Here is a 22,091-nt window from a genome sequence, read left to right as displayed (position 1 = left end):
CATCAAAGCTTCTCTCGACCTGCCTATAGATTGTTTCAGAGGAAAAATCCACACTCTGTATGAATTTAAAATGATGGTAAAGCTGTATTCAAAAGGGATTGTGAGATTCTATTTCTCATTAAATCAAGGTGAATTTTCAGAGATTTGTACTTACTGTTTTGAAAAAAGTAAAATTCTCACTGAGAGTTGAGCCAAAGCGAATGAGAAAAACTAATTTAGTTGTAGAATATCTGAAAGATCTGAATCCTGTGTGGTATTTTAAGTACTACAGTATTTTAAGGTCATTGTAAGTTATGAAATCGCACAGCATTGACATTTTATGATCTAATGAGAATTGTCCTTAGTTACACTGTTTGGATTTTTCAGGAGATAAAAGATCTGCAAGTAGTTTCATGTGTCACAGTGGGAAGTATGTGTTTGCATGTGATGCCATCCCAGCGAGCCCCGGGGGCCATTGTTCACGTGGAGTCACAGTTTCAGTGGGTAATTTAAGCACACTAAGTATCTATGTGGGTTTGTCAGTGAGTGATGCGTGTTCAGACATGATGACACACACTGTCACATGACACAAACAGGAACCTGAAGTCTTCCACAGTCTGCACAGGTGATGAAAGAGACTTTTTAGAGATCTTTTATTGAAGATCTGGTTAGCAAAGGCATCAAGAGCATAAAATATCTTCACATATTGAATAAAATATTCAGTCTGTTTTGTTTATTTCTGTTATCAGGACACAAACACTCAGACTCTTGCACTCTTCAATGTTTTTTGGGTTTTTTTGTGACTTGGACTTATCTTGCTGCAGATCTTGTCTAAATGAGAGTGTTCAGAGTGTGAAAGTCAGGAAATGTAAACTTAATCTAGGCTCCAATCAGCCACAAGTGGTAACTGTCCTGCAAATCAGGATATAAGTCATTGTGGTTGTGAAAAAGGGAGTGACTGATGGTTTGTATATTGATGTAGGGACACTCTCAGTTCCTTATTTGTGTGAATTGTTAGGATGTCAGCGATTATCACTTTGGCTTTGAACAAAACACAGGAACAACTGTTGCTTCTTTATTTTTCAGTAATTATTTAACTTCCTAATACATGTTGTTTCCATCATCCATCACTAGACTTGTGTTTTTTAACATTGGGATACATCAGTGATGAAACAAAACACATGAACGACAAAATCTAAAGAAATAAAGGTTTGAAAGAAATTTAGACAGAATTGGTCACAAGGGATATTACTGTTTTTGAGAGTGTACTGTGAGGAAACAACAACCTGCAGTAGCCTTAACACCAGTGTCTCATGGAAACCGGTCAGACTCGCTCTCACTCCCACAACAGGTGAAATGTTTGGCAAGGTGCTCTGCAAGTGGCTACATGTATATTTCCACAATATGGTCTATAATCAAGTAGCTGCACCTGTAGTGAACATTGCGAACTCTCTGAATAATGTGGATTTAAAACATCACAGAATGGCCTGTGGTGCAGAGATTAAGATCTACAGAGAACAACTTCAACCTACATCTGCTGAAACCGTCAAATGACACAAGATAACAGTGTGGGCATGCATGGCTCTTGGTAATTCTAGTATAACATTCAGTGGACTGAAACTAAAACATTTTAGCATACAAGTGATAATAAAAGGCCATTAAGGAAAGTTAATGAAACAGTTCAACCAGTGGCAGCCAGGCTGTCTGAGGGGCAGGGACAAAAAAATTAATTAAAAAGGCACCAGCTGTACGTGGTGGAGCACCAGCACTGTGAAAGTCGTCCCTGTAAACATTAAAATTGTTTTATTATGGGACTAAAAGTACAACAACTACTACATCTCTGTAATTAAAAATACAATTCATATTTGAAGGGCACCCTAGAGCAGATTTAAGTGCACGTGTGCCATGATTTTTCTGACAAAATATATCATTATTGCAAAATCATAAAACTATACAAAAAGTTACAGATTCATTTCTAACTTACTATATCAGTTTATATACTTATATTTCCCAGTACAGAGGCAAATACTATAACCTAAAAAACACTGTGACAAAGCAAACTCCAGCTTTTGCTCTTCTTGCAGTTGCCAGATGATGGGAATTATTAGTGTCTCTCTCTTTCCAGTTCCATTACTTCATTTTAAGTTTTGTGACCTGTCTGGTTGAAATGGGTGTGTCGCTGCTTTGGTGCAATATCACAAAGTTTCTTCAATTATAAACAAATATTTCATGAGCAATAAAGGTTTTTTTGTCAAATTTTATTTGGCATTAGTTAAAAAAAATAATAAATGTTTGCAGAGTAATAAGACCAATAACATGTTACAGAGGCTATTTTGCATAGATATGAATACAGTTGTGCCTTGACATTATAGCTGACTTGCCTTGGGCACAAGGTGGGAAAATGTAACATGCTGTTTCTGAAATATGATATGAAAAGACAAAAAACAGAGGAGGCAGTCTCCCCACATTTTACTGTAGGTAAATCTAGGGCTTCATTAAAAAAGGTGCCTTGATACACAAAACTGCAGCTGTACAAAGGTGCAAATCAAGACCCTGAAAGCTGATCATAAAATTAAAAAGTCAAATCTTTACATTGTAAAGAAATAGTACAGAAATGCACTCTTACGAACTTCTGCCTTGAATTCTTTTGACTCAAACGATGAGTTGAATGAATATTCTGTACTTTCTGAGGAAACAGAATCAGCATATTAGCAGACTTTCCAGCATGCATTAAGAGTAAAAACTCTCTGCAGATTTTTATATTTTGAAGAAAACACGCACGATGGAAATTTGCTGTGTGTCTCTGATACACTTTAAGATAAAATAAGGTTAGTGTTGAATTCAGTCTCTCCACCCTTGTACTTAAAATTTAAGATATTTATTAAGATCTTTGTCTGAAATGAGGAACTGACTATTTAGAAAGACTGAGAAAATGTATATGAAAATCAGATGTGTTTGTAATGTTTGTCAGTGTGACTGCACAGCTGTTGGTTCAACTTAATATCTTGAGCTTACTGAACATGTTTTCTCAAGTACAACTGAATTAATATCACAATTATTTGACTAGAAAAGTGTATTTGTTTTGAATCATTAACAAAATTACCTGACCTTGTTGTTTCAAATTCATAAACATAAAATTTTAAGGCAGCCACGACACTAATTTTTTGAAGTTGAAATAAATAGTTTATTTTTTACAGTGCCACACGGAGCCAAACACAATGTAATAGTGGTGTGTGTTGACAGAAGTCTTGGAAATTCAAATTAAGTATGACACAGTTTTGTGTCAGATTGAATAGAACACCGTTCTGTGTCATTTTTTAAGTTTTTTCTTTTGATCATTAGATTAAAAAAAGGCGGTGTTCTTGTGATGTTATCGGTGTGCTTTTGAAACTAAAGTAAAAAAACATCCTGCCTCAGGCTGAGACCGTGTTGCGAACATTTCAAGTAAAAATGCAAATCTGCATATCATTGAAGAGGAACTACACACCAGTAAAGCATGTAATATATTTGTATTATACTGTAGGTTTCCACATGATGATTGTGATAAAAAAAAAAGAGGAACAGAATATTTTTCTGAAGATGTGTTTTTCCTTGGAAGTAGAAACTCCCAAATATAGAGCACTCCCACTAACTGAACTCCTGCCAGCTGCAAATAAGAACTGATATTTTGCAAACTGTGTGTTGGACACATCAGCTGGGGGGTTAATAAAATTTGGAAAGGCACTAGTAGGCTGCCATGTGCAATGTTGTGTGTTTTAAGCATCCCTTAAAACAGCAGTGCTTTTAATATAATATAATAATAATTTTTATTATCCATTTTACAAACTTACGTTATAAAGTCCTTCTAACAAGGCAAGTAATTAAAATCAATACAATATAAAATCATTAGATAAACCAGATAAAACAATTCAGTACTGCAAGATATAAAAAATAATAATTAAAAAGGAACTGAAGCAAAGAAAAACACCATTCAGATAAAATAAAAGCTCCACAGATGACTCAGTCAACCTGAATTTTGTGTGTGTGTGTGTGTGTGTGTGTGTGTGTGTGTGTGTGTGTGTGTGTGTGTGTGTGTGTGTGTGTGTGCGTGTGTGTGTGAGAGAAGTCGTAAAACATCTGAAAACATCTGACATCGCAAATGCACACATGCTAATCCACTATTACTGTAACTAAACAGACAGGTGTTTTCTGCAAAGCTGGACAAGGATAATCAACACAACACAGACAGAATGCAGTGGTGGCTCCCCCTGCCTGTAAAAACATACTCTTACAGTATAATTCAAATGAACAGCTTCTTGAAAGGCTTGTTTTAAGTCAAGCAACCAAAGTAAAGTGCAAGACCGATCATGCATTGTCTCTGACCTCTTTATAATGTGCAGCAGGTTTGTACGTCTTTGTAATAAAAACATAAATGCATATTTCTCAAAAAAATAATATTTATTTTTATTTTTATTGCCCCTGGTTAAAACTGGCACAGGACTGTTACTACAGGACATTTTTCTTTACTCTAGGTGCTGAACATCAAGTGTGATTTTTAATCTGAAGTGGACATTATGATGTTGAAGCAGCCATGTGGTGCACTGAGGCCTTATAGATACACCGTCACACCACAATACAGCCCCAGTCACTCAAGCTGACTTTTTAAAAAGCCACATTCTCTGAACTGAATGAAAATGTTCAGGCTGACGAAGGAAATCAGCATACATGTTTTGATTATTCTTCTTGCTGAAGAATTTGCCATTAAAATGGTCCAGAGGTTCCTGTCTGTGTTTGTATGTTACGATGGAAGTGTGCACCTGTGTGTGTCTGTGGAGGCGGTTAGCCGCAAGATAGCAGACACACTCATCCTGACCACTGACCCCAGGTGACCTCTGTTAATTAGAGGAAAGCCTGTAATGACACAGAGCTCACCTGTCGGCTGACCTCAATGGCCCTGCTGTCTCTCAAACAACAAGATATTTACAGGAGTCTCACACCTGTTGCTATACTCTGATTAAATTAGTGTGCAGCAAGACAAAAGTGAGATTTTGATTTTTGAGACAGCTTGATATTTTTAGCCTTTTACGTATCACTTTGCCTTTTTTTGGTTTAGCTTCAAATGTAACAGTAAGTAAAATGAACCATGAAATAATGAAAAAATGTTTAACGGACTTGCTCATAAAGAAATGTCTTAGCCTAAACTAAATGTGCTCCCTGTTGTTTGAGCTTCCCATGGAACGATCATATACAAAGGCGGTATTTATACAGGGATTAGTCACGCAGATGACCTACTATTAAGTTCCAGGTATGTATTTATGGTTTGGTGTTTGCAGTCATGTGTCCATAGTGATTCATAAGAGTATTACCCGCTCATGTCACATATTCTGACTGCATTTTTTTGTTCGTTTAGATATTTACGCTCTATTTTAAGAAAAAAACACCTCAAACATGCCCACTAACAATGAGGCCTGTTAACTCAAACGTGGTGTTTTTTTCCCTCCCAGGAGGGATTATGCAGCTGACCAATAAAAAACAAGGCCTGTCATTGTTGCTCTCTTTTTTTCCTGCGTGGAGATCTCATTCGGATGGTGATTCAGCACTTTTCCTCAAGATTGTCACACGTCACATACACACAGATACATAAACTTTCTCAAATTCAAAATACTTTAAAGGGACATGTAAAGGTAGAATCAGTAGGACTGGTTGAGTGATAGTTTAGTCATATTTCCAAGATGTCAGACACAAACATTTTAGGTTGGTGCGGCGTTTCAAGTACAGCAATAAATGAGAACATGAACAAAAGCAGGCAGAGGGCAGGATATCTGCAGATACAACAACCACCACAGACTTCTAGTGGGTCATGATGTGATGATTGAAAGGGATTATGTTTATATGAGTCTGTGCATTGCTTTCTTGAGGGAAATGATGCATATTATGCCTTTAATAATCATAACTGGGAAAATAATGGTGCTGTTAGCATTGCATCTGTTTAAATGTGATTTGGAACTCAGACAACACTTTCCTCCAGAATCTATAAGTATTCAGTATGTTTAATGTTAGTAAGATTTTAATGGGTTTCCCACATGACACTAATTCCAGGTGAATACAGTGGGTAAAAAATGCTGCGTTGCTGGATATTACTGCTTTAATTTCTGATGCTGTGATATTTAACCTGTAACATTATAACCGATGCACAGCAGAATGCGTGTATATCCTCGACCAACAAGTTTTGGGAGTTTTTTGGCAATAGAAATATAATCACTAAGAATGTCACAGTTAATTTTACAAGTGTGTGGCTAAACACATTGCACTTCTCGTTCTGGCAACACTTTGTACTGCATTGTACTGCATACTGTGCAACTGTGAAGTCATTAAAATCAACTATTTCTAGCACCCCACGTATTGGGTAAGCCCCTCCTGACCAACAGGAAAGAAAAAATCCTGGAGCAGGTCATGCTAAAAAAGATTTCTTCCCATTTACAGGTGTAGTTTGAAGGTAAACATGATGCCACCTTACACAGACTCCACCTTCAGTCGTCTAAGCTTATAAAGAAGGTAGAATCTGTTTCTCCCTCTCACTTTCTCCCTCACTAAAAGTCTTACGCAGGACTTTGAGCCAACGGGATCCGATATCACCTTCATCTCAGGAGGGTTGAGCCTACGGACACAGAGGGCCTTCTATCCCTGGAAGAGACTCTTGTTCAGCTCCTTCTTTCTAATCATGTACTCTGCAGGGGTGGAGATTCTCGGGATGATCCTGGCCGTGGCCGGCTGGCTCGGGGTCATGGTGGCCTGCGGCCTGCCCATGTGGCGAGTGGCCGCCTACATCGGTCAGAACATCGTCATCTCGCAGGTGATCTGGGAGGGCTTGTGGATGAACTGCTCGGTGCAGAGCACAGGCCAGATGCACTGCAAGGTGCACGACTCCATGCTGGGGCTGCCAGTGGACCTGCAGGCAGCCCGCGCCCTTGTCATCGTCTCCATGGTGCTGTGCATCGTGGGCATCGGTCTGTCAGTGGCCGGCGCAAAGTGCACCAACTGTAGCCGAGATGTGAGCAGTAAACCGCGGCTGGTGGTGTCCGCTGGAGTCACCTTCATGGTGGCTGGACTGCTGCTGCTGGTGGCTGTGTCCTGGACGGCGCACGCCATCGTCCTGGGCTTTTACGACCCGCTGCTGGAGGAGACGGGGAAAAGGGAGTTTGGGAATGCTCTGTACTTTGGCTGGGCTGCCTCCTGCCTGCTCATCCTGGGGGGGGCACTGCTCTGCTGCTCCTGCCCACAGAGAGCAGCTACAGCGCCGAGTGGTGGCAGCTCCATGCCTCCCCAGGTGAACTACTCACCTGTCAAGACCATGTCGGTCAATGGATACACCAGGAGAGACTACGTATGAACATGTGACACGTGCATGAAGATACGATGAACAGTGTTAGCAGATCTGTGCTCAGTAGATGGATGTTTGGTGGATGTTAATGCAGCATGTTGGGTTTGGACATTAAACATGAATCACTGATGCATGTGTCATGATGTGTTTTTGTAATTACATTTTTTCTGTAGCGGTTGGCATTTTATGTGGCTTTTAATATTTTATTTAAAATATTAAAGGAGCAATATGTAACAAAAACTAGAACAGCATCCAAGTGGTGAGCTGGAGCCACAGACTGTACGTTAAATAGGTTTAAGTCCTATTTAATATACATTCTATGGTTGAAGAGTTGTTTCTCTCACAACCTCCTCCCCAGACTCAAAGAAGCTCAAGCAGGCAGCAGGAGTGCAAAACAAGCAACACTGTAATTTAACAATAACAAGAGATGACAATTTATAAACATCTACACCTTCTAAAAGATTATTAATGAATTCTTATGACTCATAAACAGACACTAACTCATTTGGCAAACATTCAAAATTAATTTGAATTCTAATTAACATGAAATGGACAAACAATAACGCAAATTACGGGCTTAAATGGAAATTTCCAAAGGAAGACGCCACAGCTGTGGTGTTGTTGTCAGAGTAGTGAGTATTTCAACATATTTCTTTAATCTCTGGGGATATATCATGGTCATTTTATGATTTTTCACAGTTAATATTGATATTTCTCCTTTAATATATTTTACCTGTTGATTGTGTCTTTTTTCTAAGAAACAGTAACTCAGTGTTTGGTCTTAAATAGATGTGCAGAATGTCTGTGCAGATTATTTCTGATTAAAGCAAGTTTTCACAAGATTATAAATAAAAGAACAGACCTGTTCAACCTGTTCAGAACTTTACTAACTTTCAAGCCTTCTTCATCGTGGACAAATGGTTTGTAACTATGCAAGATTTTCCAAAAAAAAAAAAAAAAAGACAATGCATACACTCATGCGAGAATAATCCCTCTCAGTCATCACCCATGACCCACGACAAGTGTCTGCTGGCGTCTGCATCCGCAGAGACCCCACCCACCACCCGTACTTTTTTTTTTTTAATTTATTTATTTTGCTGTGCTTGGGACATTTTATCACCTCAAAACATCTGAATATAATGTCCTGGGGATGAGACTCAGCAATCAACTATCTTTCTGGTGCGTTTGCAAACAGTAATCCTTCTTATTCTACTTACTTATTCTAGTGTAGCATTACAAGTATGCCTGCGCATGTTCTTTGGTATGCAGAAACAACAGCAGCTGTAGAGCTCAGGAGAGTTTGACCAATAAGAGCCGTCCTGCTGCATGTCGAAATTAGGTATTTTATTTCAATGTAAATGGGGGAAAGACACAATGAGAGCCTTGTTTCAGAAGAGCACCTTATGCTTCTCTTCCATTGTAGCCTGTCCTCCGTTTGCCAGAGTGAAACTGAATCAGAGATAAAAGTCTCCAACTGCAAGGGGATGTGACCTGCACTGTAACCGAGCCACAAAGAGCCTATTGATCAGGTGGTTTGCAACTGTTTACCTTCCTCCCCAGGTGGGATTCAGTGGAATACCAGTGTAGCTTGCTGCTCAAAGAGTCACTCTGAATTGTTTTAATGTCATACTGTACAACACTGTCCATCAGCAGGAATTTTGAGCGACTTTAGTAACACAATATTAAGCATGTCGAATAATGAAACCAACAGGAAGCCGCCTCCTTTTGAGACTCCTCAAAATCTTGGTCAGGTACTTTCAAACTGCTTTAAACACATTCTTTCTGCAGTATTTAAAAGTTTATATAGGCTTATATGGTACTTCAGTACTCCTGAACTCCTCACACTGCTGTCTTAACTCGCTTTGGAAAAAACAATCAGTGAGGTTAATGACCTAAAGGAGTAGCCAGTTAGCCAGAATAATTCTTCTGCAACAGTGCAACCAGCTCCCACTTCATGGGAGTTGAAAGCTACATATTTTTACAGTTGGCAAATCTAAGAATCACTTTACACAGCAAAAAAAAAAAAAAAAAAAGCTGAGACAACTCAAAATGTCAAGGCAATAGATTTTGGAGTTTCAAGCTTAACTCAAATGCTTTGAAATAAACTTTAAAAAGTTTTGCCAATCTATTATCTTTAGTTGAGATAATTAATTAGTAGTTAGTAAAACCTTGAGTTGGGCTCAAAACTCAAAAATCTTTTGCAATACTTTGCCTTGAACTTTTGAGTTGTCTCAACTTTTCCATGGACCAACAATAAAGATAAATGGAAATTAAAATGAAAAAAATATATATATGTATATATATATATATATATATATATATGTATGTATATATTTTGGTCCTTAAAGGCCCACATTTTTGTCTTGACCTCAAGTTAAGAATCAGAAACTTCTGAAATAATGTTCAATCATGTTGTCAGTGCATCACATCTGTAAAGTAGCATCTCTTCCTTTTCAATCTGATTCTTTTCTGCAAACAGCATGATTTAAAAGTTGAAACAGGTGCAGTGTAGTGCAGGTTCAAACCAGTATGTGATGAAAGGTCCTGGTAAAACTACAGGAAGTGTGTGTTCAGGAGGGTCTTGTCTGTGGCACGTGCAAAAGTTAAACTGAGGTAGAAACTCCTCTGATGCACTGTGACCTTAAGAACAAGGCACTGATAAGACCCCCCACCCTTGTGCACACAGACGCAGACAATTGTTGCAGCTTCCAACACACTGGCCTGCTCTCTCTTTGTTTAACTGTTTGTCTGAATCATCATTACAAACATGTCTATGTCCTTAGATTTGATTTGATTTTCATCAGAGTCCTTCAGTTCCTTCCACATGCAGATACTGAATGTTGTTTGCATTGCAGCTCACACATGTGATCCCAGCCACTCTTTTCCCATGCTAGGTATCAGGGAAAAGGTATTTTTAGCATCACACAGAGGCACACACCCCAACATCAATATGTTATTTTTCATCATCTTGTGGACTCAAAATGAAATCATCTTAAGTGTTGTTCTGACATGTGAGGATTTGTTTTGTGTGAAGAGAAACATTATCATCCATAGTTATTATCCATAGTCAGTGTAGACGGAGGTCAACATGGTCCCATTTTGGTGAAGCAGCAGGTGTCCTGGTGTAGGAAGCTAAGCAATGTACTGCTGTGGACAAGGGTCAGCAGCAAAACATATTTTGAATACTATATTTAGAATATTTTGACTGCTTCACTTTGCTGTCAGACATCCTTTTCCAGTGGGGAAAATTGTTACATAAATCAAATATCGCTCTCTCTGAAGCAACCAGGGTCCTTGGGCAAAAAATAGCAATTCACCTTGAAGTCACACAACAAAACAAAAAACTGTTTTTGCCAAAGGAATCTGGTGGCTTGGAGAGCAACATTTGGGTTATATAACAGTGGTTTCCCATCACAAAAGACTGTCTGACCACAAGTTAAAATGTTTAAACTATTCTAAATATAGTTTATACTACAGATTCTGAGTGCTGACTCTCTCAAAAATGCTTGAAATAACTTTTCTATGACTCATCACCCACTCACTCACCCACTGTCACTGCTACTCACTCTTCAGTCAGTATTTTAACTAGAATTTATAAACTCTCCAAAGTGAGGTTCTGGGTTTATCTTCTGTATGGCAAGATTGTTGATAGCACTGACATGCTTGAAATTTCTCCCACAGACCTGCAGCTTAAAAAAAGAAGAAAAAAAAACACCTACATGTTGCCTACATGAAATATATTCATTTAACTTTGTTTCACTCTATACTTTTCCTCAGGTCATCCACGACCCTGCTGCAGTGCTTCCACGCCAATCCAGTCTGGAAACCGCTGCATTAAAAGATGATGATTACAGTAAATGGAAATGTAAAGACCTTCCATGGAACTTGGGCTAATGGTTTCATCAACTTTGCTGAAAGGATACAAATGCTTTCCCAGGACAGATACAAATTTACCCTACAGATAATCAAAGAACTCCCACTGGTTTCCAGAGAATTATCCCGGCCCATTGAAACCCTTTTTCACCACTTACATCATGCCTCTCCTTTCCTCTTACTCAGCTTTGGTCATTTCATTTTTTTAAAAAAGTATAATTAAAGTAAAATATGATTCACAACCACTTTCTAAAAGTGATCATAAAAGTGTAAAAGTAAAAGTGCTACTTCCACACTGAAGAACTGTAGTAAAAGTAAAAGTCCTGCATTTAAAATGTGACTTAAGTAAAAAAAAAAAATGCATTCCAGGCAGAGTTTTCTCCTCTGGCTCTTTTGATCGTAAAGGCTGCAAAACTGTAAACTAAGGCTATCGGATAAATGTAATGAAGGAAAAAGTGCCTTATTTCAAACTCATCACATACTGATCATTTGTCCCAGCCCCTCAGTGTCTGACACTGAGGCATATGGTACCCTTCAGCTGATGTATCAGACGTGGCCTGAAGGCCTTTTTAACAAGTGATTAACATTGTGAAACGGTTGCTGTTTGGTTAGGTTTAAGCACAAAAACTGACCATGTTTGGAGTTACAGCATTGGGATTGTGGGCTTGCACAACTTGCAGTCTTCATAACACAAACTACAAAATGATGGAATATTTCTGTTTGGATTCAGTTCAGAATCTAAACATCTGATTCATCTATCAGAGAGCATTATTACAATGAGAAACCTGCAGGACCTTATATAGTGTTGATATAGTGTCTTTCACTTTCAATCATTCATCCACGATCTTTACCATGTCTGTTATCCTTTAACTACTCCAGACCTAAGATACACACCCTCTGTTTACTCTCCCCTCACCCAAATAAGTGGGAGAGCTACCGGGACAGAGGAGGTTGAATGATTAAGCTGAGGCCGTTTACATGCCAAGGCTGAGCTTTTGGACGGTCAAACAAGGTGGGACAGAAGATGATTTGAATTCTTCCTCTGGCCAATAACCAAGTGACTCCACCTTCTGCTCTATCTGCTACTAATAGATATCAGCACTTTGCAGACTCGCTTATTCCACTTCTGAGATAGAGGAGACTTCTGTGCAGACATGCCTTCAGTTGGATTGGAGATACTTGGAGTGACTCTGGCTGTCCTGGGATGGATCTTAGCCATCGTATCCTGCGTCTTGCCCATGTGGAGAGTGTCCGCTTTCATCGGGATGAACATCGTCACAGCGCAGATCACCTGGGAAGGCATATGGATGAACTGTGTGGTCCAAAGCACGGGCCAGATGCAGTGTAAAATCCACGACTCCATGTTGGCTCTGTCCGGGGATCTCCAGGCCGCCCGTGCCCTCACTATCATCTCCATTGTGGTGGGCATTGTGGGCATCTTGGTGGCCATGATGGGGGCAAAATGCACCAACTGTGTGGATGAAGACTCTGCAAAGGCTCGGGTGATGATAGCTGCCGGGGCATCCTTCATTGTGGCTTCTCTGACCCAGCTGATCCCCGTGTCCTGGTCGGCCCACTCTATTGTCACAGAGTTCTACAATCCACTCATACCTGACGCACAGAAGAGGGAGATCGGCGCAGCTCTGTACCTTGGCTGGGCTGCAGCGGCATTTCTGCTCATCGGAGGTGGGATCCTCTGCTCCAGTTGCCCCCCACAACCTGAGAAAAGGTACGGGGCTCCATCAAAGACGATATACTCTCAAACCAGGTCCATCGCCCCGAGCGGTTACGACAGGAGAGACTATGTTTGAACTCACACCTGCTCTTTTCTCACACCTTCACCATCATGGAAAACACTGCTCAAAGATGCATTTTCTAAAAAACCTATCTGTCTTCTTGCTGAGACAGAAAAAACTCCAATATCGATGGCACCATATAACATATGCGCCACATCAAACATTTCCTTTGTTAATTTTTTTTGTGTGTAACTCTGAGGCTGTTGGAAGCACTGAGGCTAACAGCTGTTAGTCATGTGACGTGCCCTTTTTTTAATACTTCATGAAATGTGCGATCAGAATTAGACAATAGGTGAATCTGCATTTGTACTTTTAATATCTGTTAATATCCATATCTCTTTCTTGATTCAAGACCTTGTTTTTTTTTTTAACTTAAACTGTCTTGATAATTCAAACCTTTGATAATTATTATTATTATTATCATTATTAGTAGTGGTTTCTATATTTGTGGAGCTTTTTATGCCTTTAATGTTAGGACAGCTGAAGATATGACAGGAAAGGAGGGGAGAGTAGGGGACTGACATGCAGCAAAGGGCCATAGGTGGGTGGTATTCATGCAACCATATAACTCATGTTCTTTTGAACTACATCAAACTTCTTCTCCTTTGTTATTTTTTTGTGTGTAACTTTGAGGCTGTAGAAAGCACTGCGACCAACAGCTATACAGATGTATTTTATACTTTCTGAAAATCACTGTATAATGTGTGATCCAAGTTTAAAGAACAGGTGAAACTGTATTTATCCATTTTTTTTACTTTATTAACTGTATATGTTTTGTAAAGAACCTTCAGTTGTGTTTAAGAAGTTTAAAGTCACTCGTCATGAAGGCAGACGGCACAGATTTATCTTCATTTTGTAAATCTGTTCATCTGAAATGTTTTAATATCTGTAACGTTACTTTTTTGATTAAATGCTTTGTTATTTAACTTAACGTGTTTGATCATTCAAACCTTTGACAATTATTTATTTTGTTTGTCTGTTTCATTTTTCATAATTGATGCTAAGAGGCTAAAACACACAGTATTTAAAGGTTTGAGGAAAATCACATTAAATACACCTATCAATAAGTATTTCAGGACTAATTTTTGTCATCTTTAGGAGCAAAAGAATGTTGGTCTGAGTCCTCAAGTTGAGAACCACTCCTGTTTTACAAAGTGTACATGTGTCTATTATATATTTTTTTTCAATCAGTCTTCAGATCATAGCAGTAATGGAATACATGTAATCAGGATTAAGTAATGATATTACAAAAAATAAGTAACTATTACATTTGAAAAAATGTGTAATTCAATTATACTTACATTGTTTGATTATATTTTTGATTACATCTTTAAAATATGGCAATTTTAAAATTATGACATATGAGTTTTGCCCTGCTTTGTAGTAGACCTGGTGGAACCATATGCAAAAATGCATTTCATTTGCACTGAAAATGCTTTAAAACGTTTGTGTCTGCGTCCATTTTTTAGTTTAAGGTGAAATATTTTTCTATGTTTGATTTTGAAGTAATCACACAGTAATTGGAAGTATTCAGATAAGATTTTGTTATCCAATGGATTACATGACTAATTACAAAAATGACCGTGAAATTTGTTTTCAGTAACTGACTAAGCTTTTAAAGTAATATGACCAAACCATGGTTGCACATTAAGCTGTACTTTTCATGACAAAGCTGACACCCACAGGGAAACTGGAACAACACATTTAAAGATAGGTTCAGTAAGATGTTTGATCTTTACATCAACAGGTGCAAAGAAAATGTGTGATTCCACGCAGCCTGCATACCCGACCATTAGTGTGACGACTGGGAGTCTCTATCACAGCACCTTTCCACCTGTCTGTCTCCCACATGTCTGTTGGCTTTATGATAACAAGAACCGCTACTTTGTCAGCTTCCCCACAACTCAGCTATCTGAACTGCCCTCCAAACAATGGATCTGTTTCATGTCTTAGGGGCAGACTGGGGGTCGGTGGGGGGGCTGTCAGCGCTGGGTTACAGAATGCTGAGGGGCGGGTGGGGGTATTTCTAGGGAGACAGTCCCAGCCCCAAAGAATTTCAAGGGCATTCTGCAGACAGACGGAGTCATTAAAGCCCATCAAACACAACACTGTTGTCAGGTGAAAGCCTCGTAATTTGAGTGCTAAACTGAAGGAGTTCGTACTGCTTTCAAGATTAAGAAGGTTCCCCTATCATTGGTCTTAGGACACCTTCACAAATCCTCTTTGGATGATTGCACATGAAATAAACTGCAACAAACTGAATGCAAGATGGGATTTTTTTGTTTTCTTTTTATATCTTATATCTTACATCTTAGAGATGTAAGGATTTCACTACACAGTGATGATAAATGATGCTGATGAGTTAGAGTCCTGCACCAGCTCTGTTATCCACCAAGTAACCAAGAGATGTGTAACAGGTTGAAAATATATTTATATAAATTCATGGATATGAACAAAAATGAACTAATTGCGGGTGGGCAGTGACTGACAACTAGAATAACATACAATACACATACAATGTTTTTTGTTTGTTTGTTTGTTTGTTTTTTCCTGGAGAAATCTGAAGTGAAAATTATTGTGCAGTAATTTTGACATTTAAATCTGCTAATAATATCAATTCTAATCAGCTGCCAGAATTTGCTAGGATGTAGGCTAACTGCTGGCTAAAAATGGATGACAAAAAGGCAAACATGGCCAGTGGAGAAGATTCAGTTGTGGGCAATACATCGTCGAAGGCCAAGTTGTACATTTGGGAGAAATTTGGTGTAGACTGTGAGAATGTCGTCAGTGGCTTTGCTACTTGCCAGTAAGTATTAGCTGAGGATAGCGGGAAGATCGTCGCATCATCGCAAAGGAAACATAACGACAACTGCAGGTGCACAGGTGTTGCGCCAGCTGAGAACACAAGTGAGTGACTGTGTGTGTTTAATCACAGGTCGGGTCACAGGACTTGTATTAACGGTTGCAGGCAGGATATGACTTGGAGATAACTGCAGATAACAGGTCAGTTCTGCAGGTTTGCAAATCTGGACTCCTGCAGAAAGCCTGGATTAATTATTAGGAAATGATGTACAAGTGGAGCAATAACCACAGTTTTGAAATACAATACAAATGACAAGCCATATCGGCAAACAAGCATTTTGTTTCTATGTTTCCTTTTCCGCGAGGCACTTGCTTTACACAATGTTTTAAAAATTTGAAAGGCAACATGAGGGCCAAAAATGGTTCAAGCTCAAGGATGGATCAATACCAGCTCTCCCTGTCCCAACTTCAAGCGGTAAGCATTGTCATGTTTTACACTGTCTTAGCGTGGTTCACATTGTGAAACGGTCATAGTTTGGGTAGGTTCAGACACAAAAACTGCTTGGGTATATTTAGGGTTGTGGTGGCATGTGCATTTGCATGTATACATGAATATGTGGGTGCGTCCTTGATTCAACTCAGATGTTTCCCCGTTTGGTAATTTCTGAAAACCCCGTCTCCAGATTCTTCATTCGTTTGGAGTCCCTCAGAAGACATAGGATCACAGCCCATGTTGGAGTCGATAACCTCTTAAGGTCAGAGAACATTCAGGGCGTACACATAAAGAATTACAGTATCATTTGTCATAGAATGTGAAAGTGTTATACAATATATTTATGAGATATATGTTGACTCCATCACAGGATTAGATCATGTTTGGAATTACAATAGGTATGTTATGTTTGGCTAATGGATGATACCATTGTTCATCATGATGGCTTATGGCATCTTCCACTGAGCCCTCTATCATCATAACATTGTGATTTAAAATCCCTCTGTATTTGGATAATTTGTCCCCTCAGAGTTGCTGCCAGGCACCTCTGAGTTGTCAGTGAAGTTCTGTTTTTGACATGTGGGAGACAAAATAAAAAGAAGCTGTTGCTGCTGGTCATTGCACTATGTCTCCATTTAGTATTCTTTTTATTAAACCTGCTCAGTTAAGGAAACCCAAAAGCATTTGATTGCATTCGTGGCAGCGCTGCTGCTTTTCTGCGGCACACTCTTGGTGTGTTTTGTGGTGTGAAATCACAAAACGTTATGTACCTTAAAACTTCTAATAACGCTTTGGATTCACATGAGGCACAAACTCTGGTTTCCTGGGTGAAAGTCATGTGTTTGTTTTAGCCATCCATCCAGCCCCCCTCCTCTATATGCAGACTTTTTCTCTCTTTATACTTTATCCAAAGCCCAGGACATCTCTTTCAGCCACCAACAAGTACTACGCACACCTGTATGAGTCACCAACAGATGGTGACAAGGTAATATTTCATTTACAACCTATTTAATTACCTTAATTAATAACAGAGCAGTTGAATAGTTGAATTATCCTGTTTTCAATCCCACAAGAAGTCTTAATCCACCTGAAAACTGTTTCTTTGATTATAACAGCACATGAAGTACTTGTCTGCTCTTTCAGCTGTAAAAGGCCTCTTTTGTGGCAGGCCCATTGTGAAGCTGGCCCTGTAAGCTGATAGCAGAGTGTGTCCGCGTTCTTCCTCCCCTTTTGGTGATGTCAGCTCCTTGAAGGACTCCTCCCCTCCACCTGATCTGCCTTATAAAGGATACTGGTGAAGTCGAGGGAACAGATCATCACACACTCACAGATGCAAGGCCTGAAATTAACTTAATTAGTAGTTAGGTCTCTGGTTGACTCTGTTTTTCTGTGATCTTCTCTCAGGTGTGACACACATTCAGCAGCAGAAGAAGACTTTTCAGTATGTCTATAGGGTTGGAGTTGATAGGCATCTCCCTTTGCATTTTGGGATGGATTATTGCCATTGTGGCGTGCGCCCTCCCCATGTGGAGGGTGACGGCGTTCATCGGCAGCAACATCGTGACGGCTCAAATCATCTGGGAGGGCCTGTGGATGACTTGCGTGGTCCAGAGCACAGGCCAGATGCAGTGTAAGGTCTACGACTCAATGCTTGCCCTCTCCCAGGACCTCCAAGCTGCCCGCGCCCTCACTGTCATCTCCATCCTGTTGGCCATCCTCGCCGTGCTCATTGCTATTGCCGGGGCCAAGTGCACCAACTGCATTGACGACGAGGCATCCAAGGCCAAGGTGATGATCATCTCCGGGGTCTTCTTCATTGTTTCAGGAGTCATGCAGCTCATTCCTGTCTCTTGGTCGGCCAACACCATAATCAGGGACTTCTACAACCCTTTACTGACTGACGCTCAGCGGAGGGAGCTGGGCGCCGCGCTCTACATTGGCTGGGCGGCTGCTGCCCTCCTGGTTCTTGGTGGCGGATTGCTCTGCTGCTCTTGTCCGCCCCGTGAGACCAGATACAACCCTTCACGAATGGCTTACTCTGCTCCGCGGTCTGCAGGTGGCCCCGGGTTAGAGAGGAAAGACTACGTATGAACGGATGTCAAAGAGGAAAAGACAATGAATCTTTAACCTACTTTCCACACCAGACTGAGGGTGAAGTGAGGAGAAGGAAGCAGTTCAAGGAAACAAAGTGACTCCGCAATGAAGGATGTGTTTGATTTTTAATGTAACTCTGAATTAGGCTCTTTGTTTTCCAGAGACTGACATGAAAAGGGCATGGGAGTGGCATTTTTCCTTTAATCATGTTTCATAGTAGAAAAAAAAAAATGCTCTTTCTTTTTAAAGATCAACACGCTAAATATTATCCTCATTGTACAACTTTTTATACAGTCCTTGCTTCTTAAATGTTTACCACTGAATGTTTTTATAAAAACTGCCATGACTGCTTCATGCATGTCATAATAAGGGACCACTATGTACAAAATGGAAGAATTGGATGTGTTGAATGTTACGACAGGGTTATCAGCTGGTTTATGTTGTAAATATTGTAGTAAAACTGTCCTTAATCACCTGTAACAGTCAAGACGGATGATAACTGTATTCACTGCAGCTTGTAGTGCAGTGTGGTCAGGGTGGGGATGGTGGGGACGGTGAATACTTTACATTGTGCACTGAGGCAGCACAAAAGCACCTGGGTTCTCCCAGAACAGGAATTGTCTTTGTGTATTATATACAACTGCAGTACATGTATCTCACAAGTGTTTTTTAAATAAACATGATTTTTTTTTTTTAGATACGTTTTATCTGTTTTATCTTGTGTCTGTGACCTAACATAAACTGATTTTTCTTATGCTTAAATTAAGGCTGCACAATTGAAATATTATTGAAACTGCAATATGGCCGAGTGCAAAGCAAGTACATAAGTAGTACACATATTTGAAGTATATTTAAAGTGTACTTTTAAAAAGTGTGTTATTTCAAAATACAAGTCATTAATTTCAACTTCAATGTGCTTCAATTCGGCCATTATTTAAGTTTTTTTTAGTGTACTTGCAAAAAGGGTACTTTATAGATGTATTGTAAATTGAACAGGTCAGTACTTAATTTAAAATACTTGCTAACTTAGTTATCTTTTGTACTGCAGACTATAATTATATTAAAGTCCTTTTTAAACACTGTTAATCTGTTTTATTAAAATTCACTTTCATTACACTTTAGGTGTACTAAATATACTTGAAGTCATTCCATCTTTGCACTAAATACACTTAAACTTGTGTTTTTCTACAATTTAATTACAAATGAAATATACCTAAACAAAATTTGTTGTTACAAATAGCAAACTTCAAGTTAACTAATCATTTATAATCATCACTTTAAGTATATTGATTATTAGTCTGACTGCAAATACAAGTATCCTTAAATGTAATACACATACAATATTCATTTCTCACCAGGAAATATCCAAATCACATTTTTTCTTTTGATAAACTGCACTATAGTGAAGCACTGTAGGGGTTCAGAGATGTCCTGGCCTACAAATCTTGTTCACCAGATGTAAGAAAACATGTTTGTTTGGTACAGACACCAACAAATGTCACAACATCATGATTAACGGTGTTTTTTTCAGTGAAAATGAAAATTATGATGCAAAAATGGTTATTCCCACTAATCATGAAACATATTGCAATTGCAATATCTGTCAAATTAATTGTAATATGATTTTTTTTAATCAGTCCTACTTAAGTTCATGCCCCATTTAAGATTTTGTGACACTTTATCCCCTCCAACATGAGTCAATAAACCGGTAACAAAAATGACGGAGTGCGTTCTGTCCAGGTGCCTTCGTAAGAGAACCCTGACATTCGATCCTGAGGGCTACGTTACCTGCAACTGGCAACTTAACGACACACGCTGTGAACAATTAGCCACAGGATCAGTTAACGGGCAGAGGTGAGAAGTATGAGCACAGAGGATTGGAGTCATTCCAGGCAGGTTACATGATTTATTCCTTTTTTACCCTTTAGGCTTTAGTTATCACTGGATGCTTGGCTGAGCTTGCATATTTCCTTCCACCACCCTGCAACATACTTTTACCATTAGGCTACACGCATTCATTTGTGGGAGCTGCCCTCTATCACCACAAATTCTCCTGTTGGCCACTGAACTGGTCAAATTAGAAGTACCATGCAAAAGTACACAGTGTGTTTTGCTCAAAGTCGTCCACTGAACCGGCCTTGTTTGTTCCAGCTTGAAGCCTAGCCTTGAAGTCACACCTGACAAAGACAGCGACTTGAAAATTTAATGAACATCTCATGGTAAATATGGGAGAGGTCCCCTTGGGGTTCTATCACATTACCTTCCAACTGTTGTCTTTTACCCCCATATCAATGTCCGCCCTAACAAAAGACAAGGAACTGCTTGACATCTGGTCACGATTACAGCAACTACAGATTAGAGCTCATTTAAATTCTAATCAGTATTCATGTGACAGTCATTTACATGATATGCATAATAACACGATATGCAGGCAGGGATTTTTTTAGACAATATGACAAATGATGAAATATCTTTCAGTTTTTGTTTATAGCAAAACAAGTTCACTTTTTATTAGAGTCAAATGAAGTCAGATTGTCTAATGTATATCATAATGCAAACCATGGCCTGTTTGGGACCAAGAGTATTTAATTAAAGTTGCAGTATTATTTCAACATATTACTAGTCATTTAGGCTAACATTATTTACTTCCTGATAAAAACAAGAACCTTCTTAATCCTGCTTTACAACTTTACTAAATTTATATATGGAAATTAAACAAATTACAACACATTAAAATCTTGACCATAGTTTAGACAAATCAACATATAAGTTCTGCCACAAAACAAAAGATGTTTGATGATGACATTGTGAAGAATCATAGATCACTGGAGTTGTCTTCATTGTTAAACAACCACTACAGCTGAATTCTATCTGACGTAACTCATCATGTCATGTGATAAAGTTTTATTTACATGATGTTTCATGTTCACCAGCTTCCTTCCTCACTCTCTGACATATCTTGAGTTTTCCCATAAGTTACAGTAACCAGCTGATTCCTCTCAGTGCACCTTTTGCTCTGTTAACATCACGTTAATTGACATTTAGAAATTTTGATTTGTGCCATTGTTGATATTTATAAAACAATTCAGACTCTTCCACATCCGCATCATAACGCATCTAAGAATATATATGTCCTATATTTAACAAAGAGCTAATGTTAGCTGCAAAATCAATGACTTGGGACTTGATAAGGGACTTGAATGCAAAGACTTGAGACTTACTTGTGACTTGCAAAACAATGACTTGGTGTCGCCTCTCTTTATGGCCATTTCTTCGTTGAAATCTCGTTTTACTCTGTGACTACATTTCAAAATATCTCCTGCAGTACAGAGGCAAGTATAAGACATCACATACTGTGACACTAATCAAAATATAACTCATCTAAGGCTGGGCAATATGGCTTATAAATAATATCTCAATATGTTTAGGTTATTCCACAAAATCCCGTATATTGGTCCTCATTACCTTTAACACAACAAGATTTTTCATAAATAAACAACAGTAATGTGGATATAATGACTAAGTGGGTAAAAACAATGCAACGGATAAAACAAGTGTGGTAAGTTCAGAAGACTGCATCACATTACTGTAATGCATCCACGAAAAAACAACACTAACCACAATTTATAGAAATTCTAGAGATATTGCATTGAGCTCTTTCCACAGTAGCATGACCGAGCATCATGATGGAAGC

General features: G+C 38.9%; 3 protein-coding genes across 3 annotated transcripts; all 3 read left to right on the top strand.

The window, feature by feature from the left end:
- Nucleotides 1–6,556: 6,556 nt before the first annotated feature.
- On the top strand, nucleotides 6,557–7,590 carry LOC146328468 (claudin-4). Its single transcript, XM_084717492.1, has one exon. It carries the CDS (start codon nucleotides 6,680–6,682, stop codon nucleotides 7,346–7,348), a length of 669 nt encoding a protein of 222 aa, XP_084573618.1. The 5' UTR covers nucleotides 6,557–6,679; the 3' UTR covers nucleotides 7,349–7,590.
- A 4,653-nt stretch (nucleotides 7,591–12,243) lies between these two features.
- On the top strand, nucleotides 12,244–13,164 carry LOC146328467 (claudin-3-like). The gene has a single exon (XM_084717490.1). It carries the CDS (start codon nucleotides 12,367–12,369, stop codon nucleotides 13,021–13,023), a length of 657 nt encoding a protein of 218 aa, XP_084573616.1. The 5' UTR covers nucleotides 12,244–12,366; the 3' UTR covers nucleotides 13,024–13,164.
- Nucleotides 13,165–17,627: 4,463 nt separating this feature from the next.
- On the top strand, nucleotides 17,628–19,090 carry LOC146328466 (claudin-3-like). The gene has a single exon (XM_084717491.1). It carries the CDS (start codon nucleotides 17,747–17,749, stop codon nucleotides 18,392–18,394), a length of 648 nt encoding a protein of 215 aa, XP_084573617.1. The 5' UTR covers nucleotides 17,628–17,746; the 3' UTR covers nucleotides 18,395–19,090.
- The last annotated feature ends 3,001 nt before the right edge of the window (nucleotides 19,091–22,091 follow it).

This window comes from Lutjanus erythropterus, chromosome 4, assembly GCF_056507025.1.
Source record: "Lutjanus erythropterus isolate fLutEry1 chromosome 4, fLutEry1.hap2, whole genome shotgun sequence".
Lineage (NCBI taxonomy): Eukaryota > Metazoa > Chordata > Actinopteri > Lutjaniformes > Lutjanidae > Lutjanus > Lutjanus erythropterus.
Note: the sequence above shows the minus strand (reverse complement) of the source record. Positions and strands in the feature narration are given on the sequence as shown.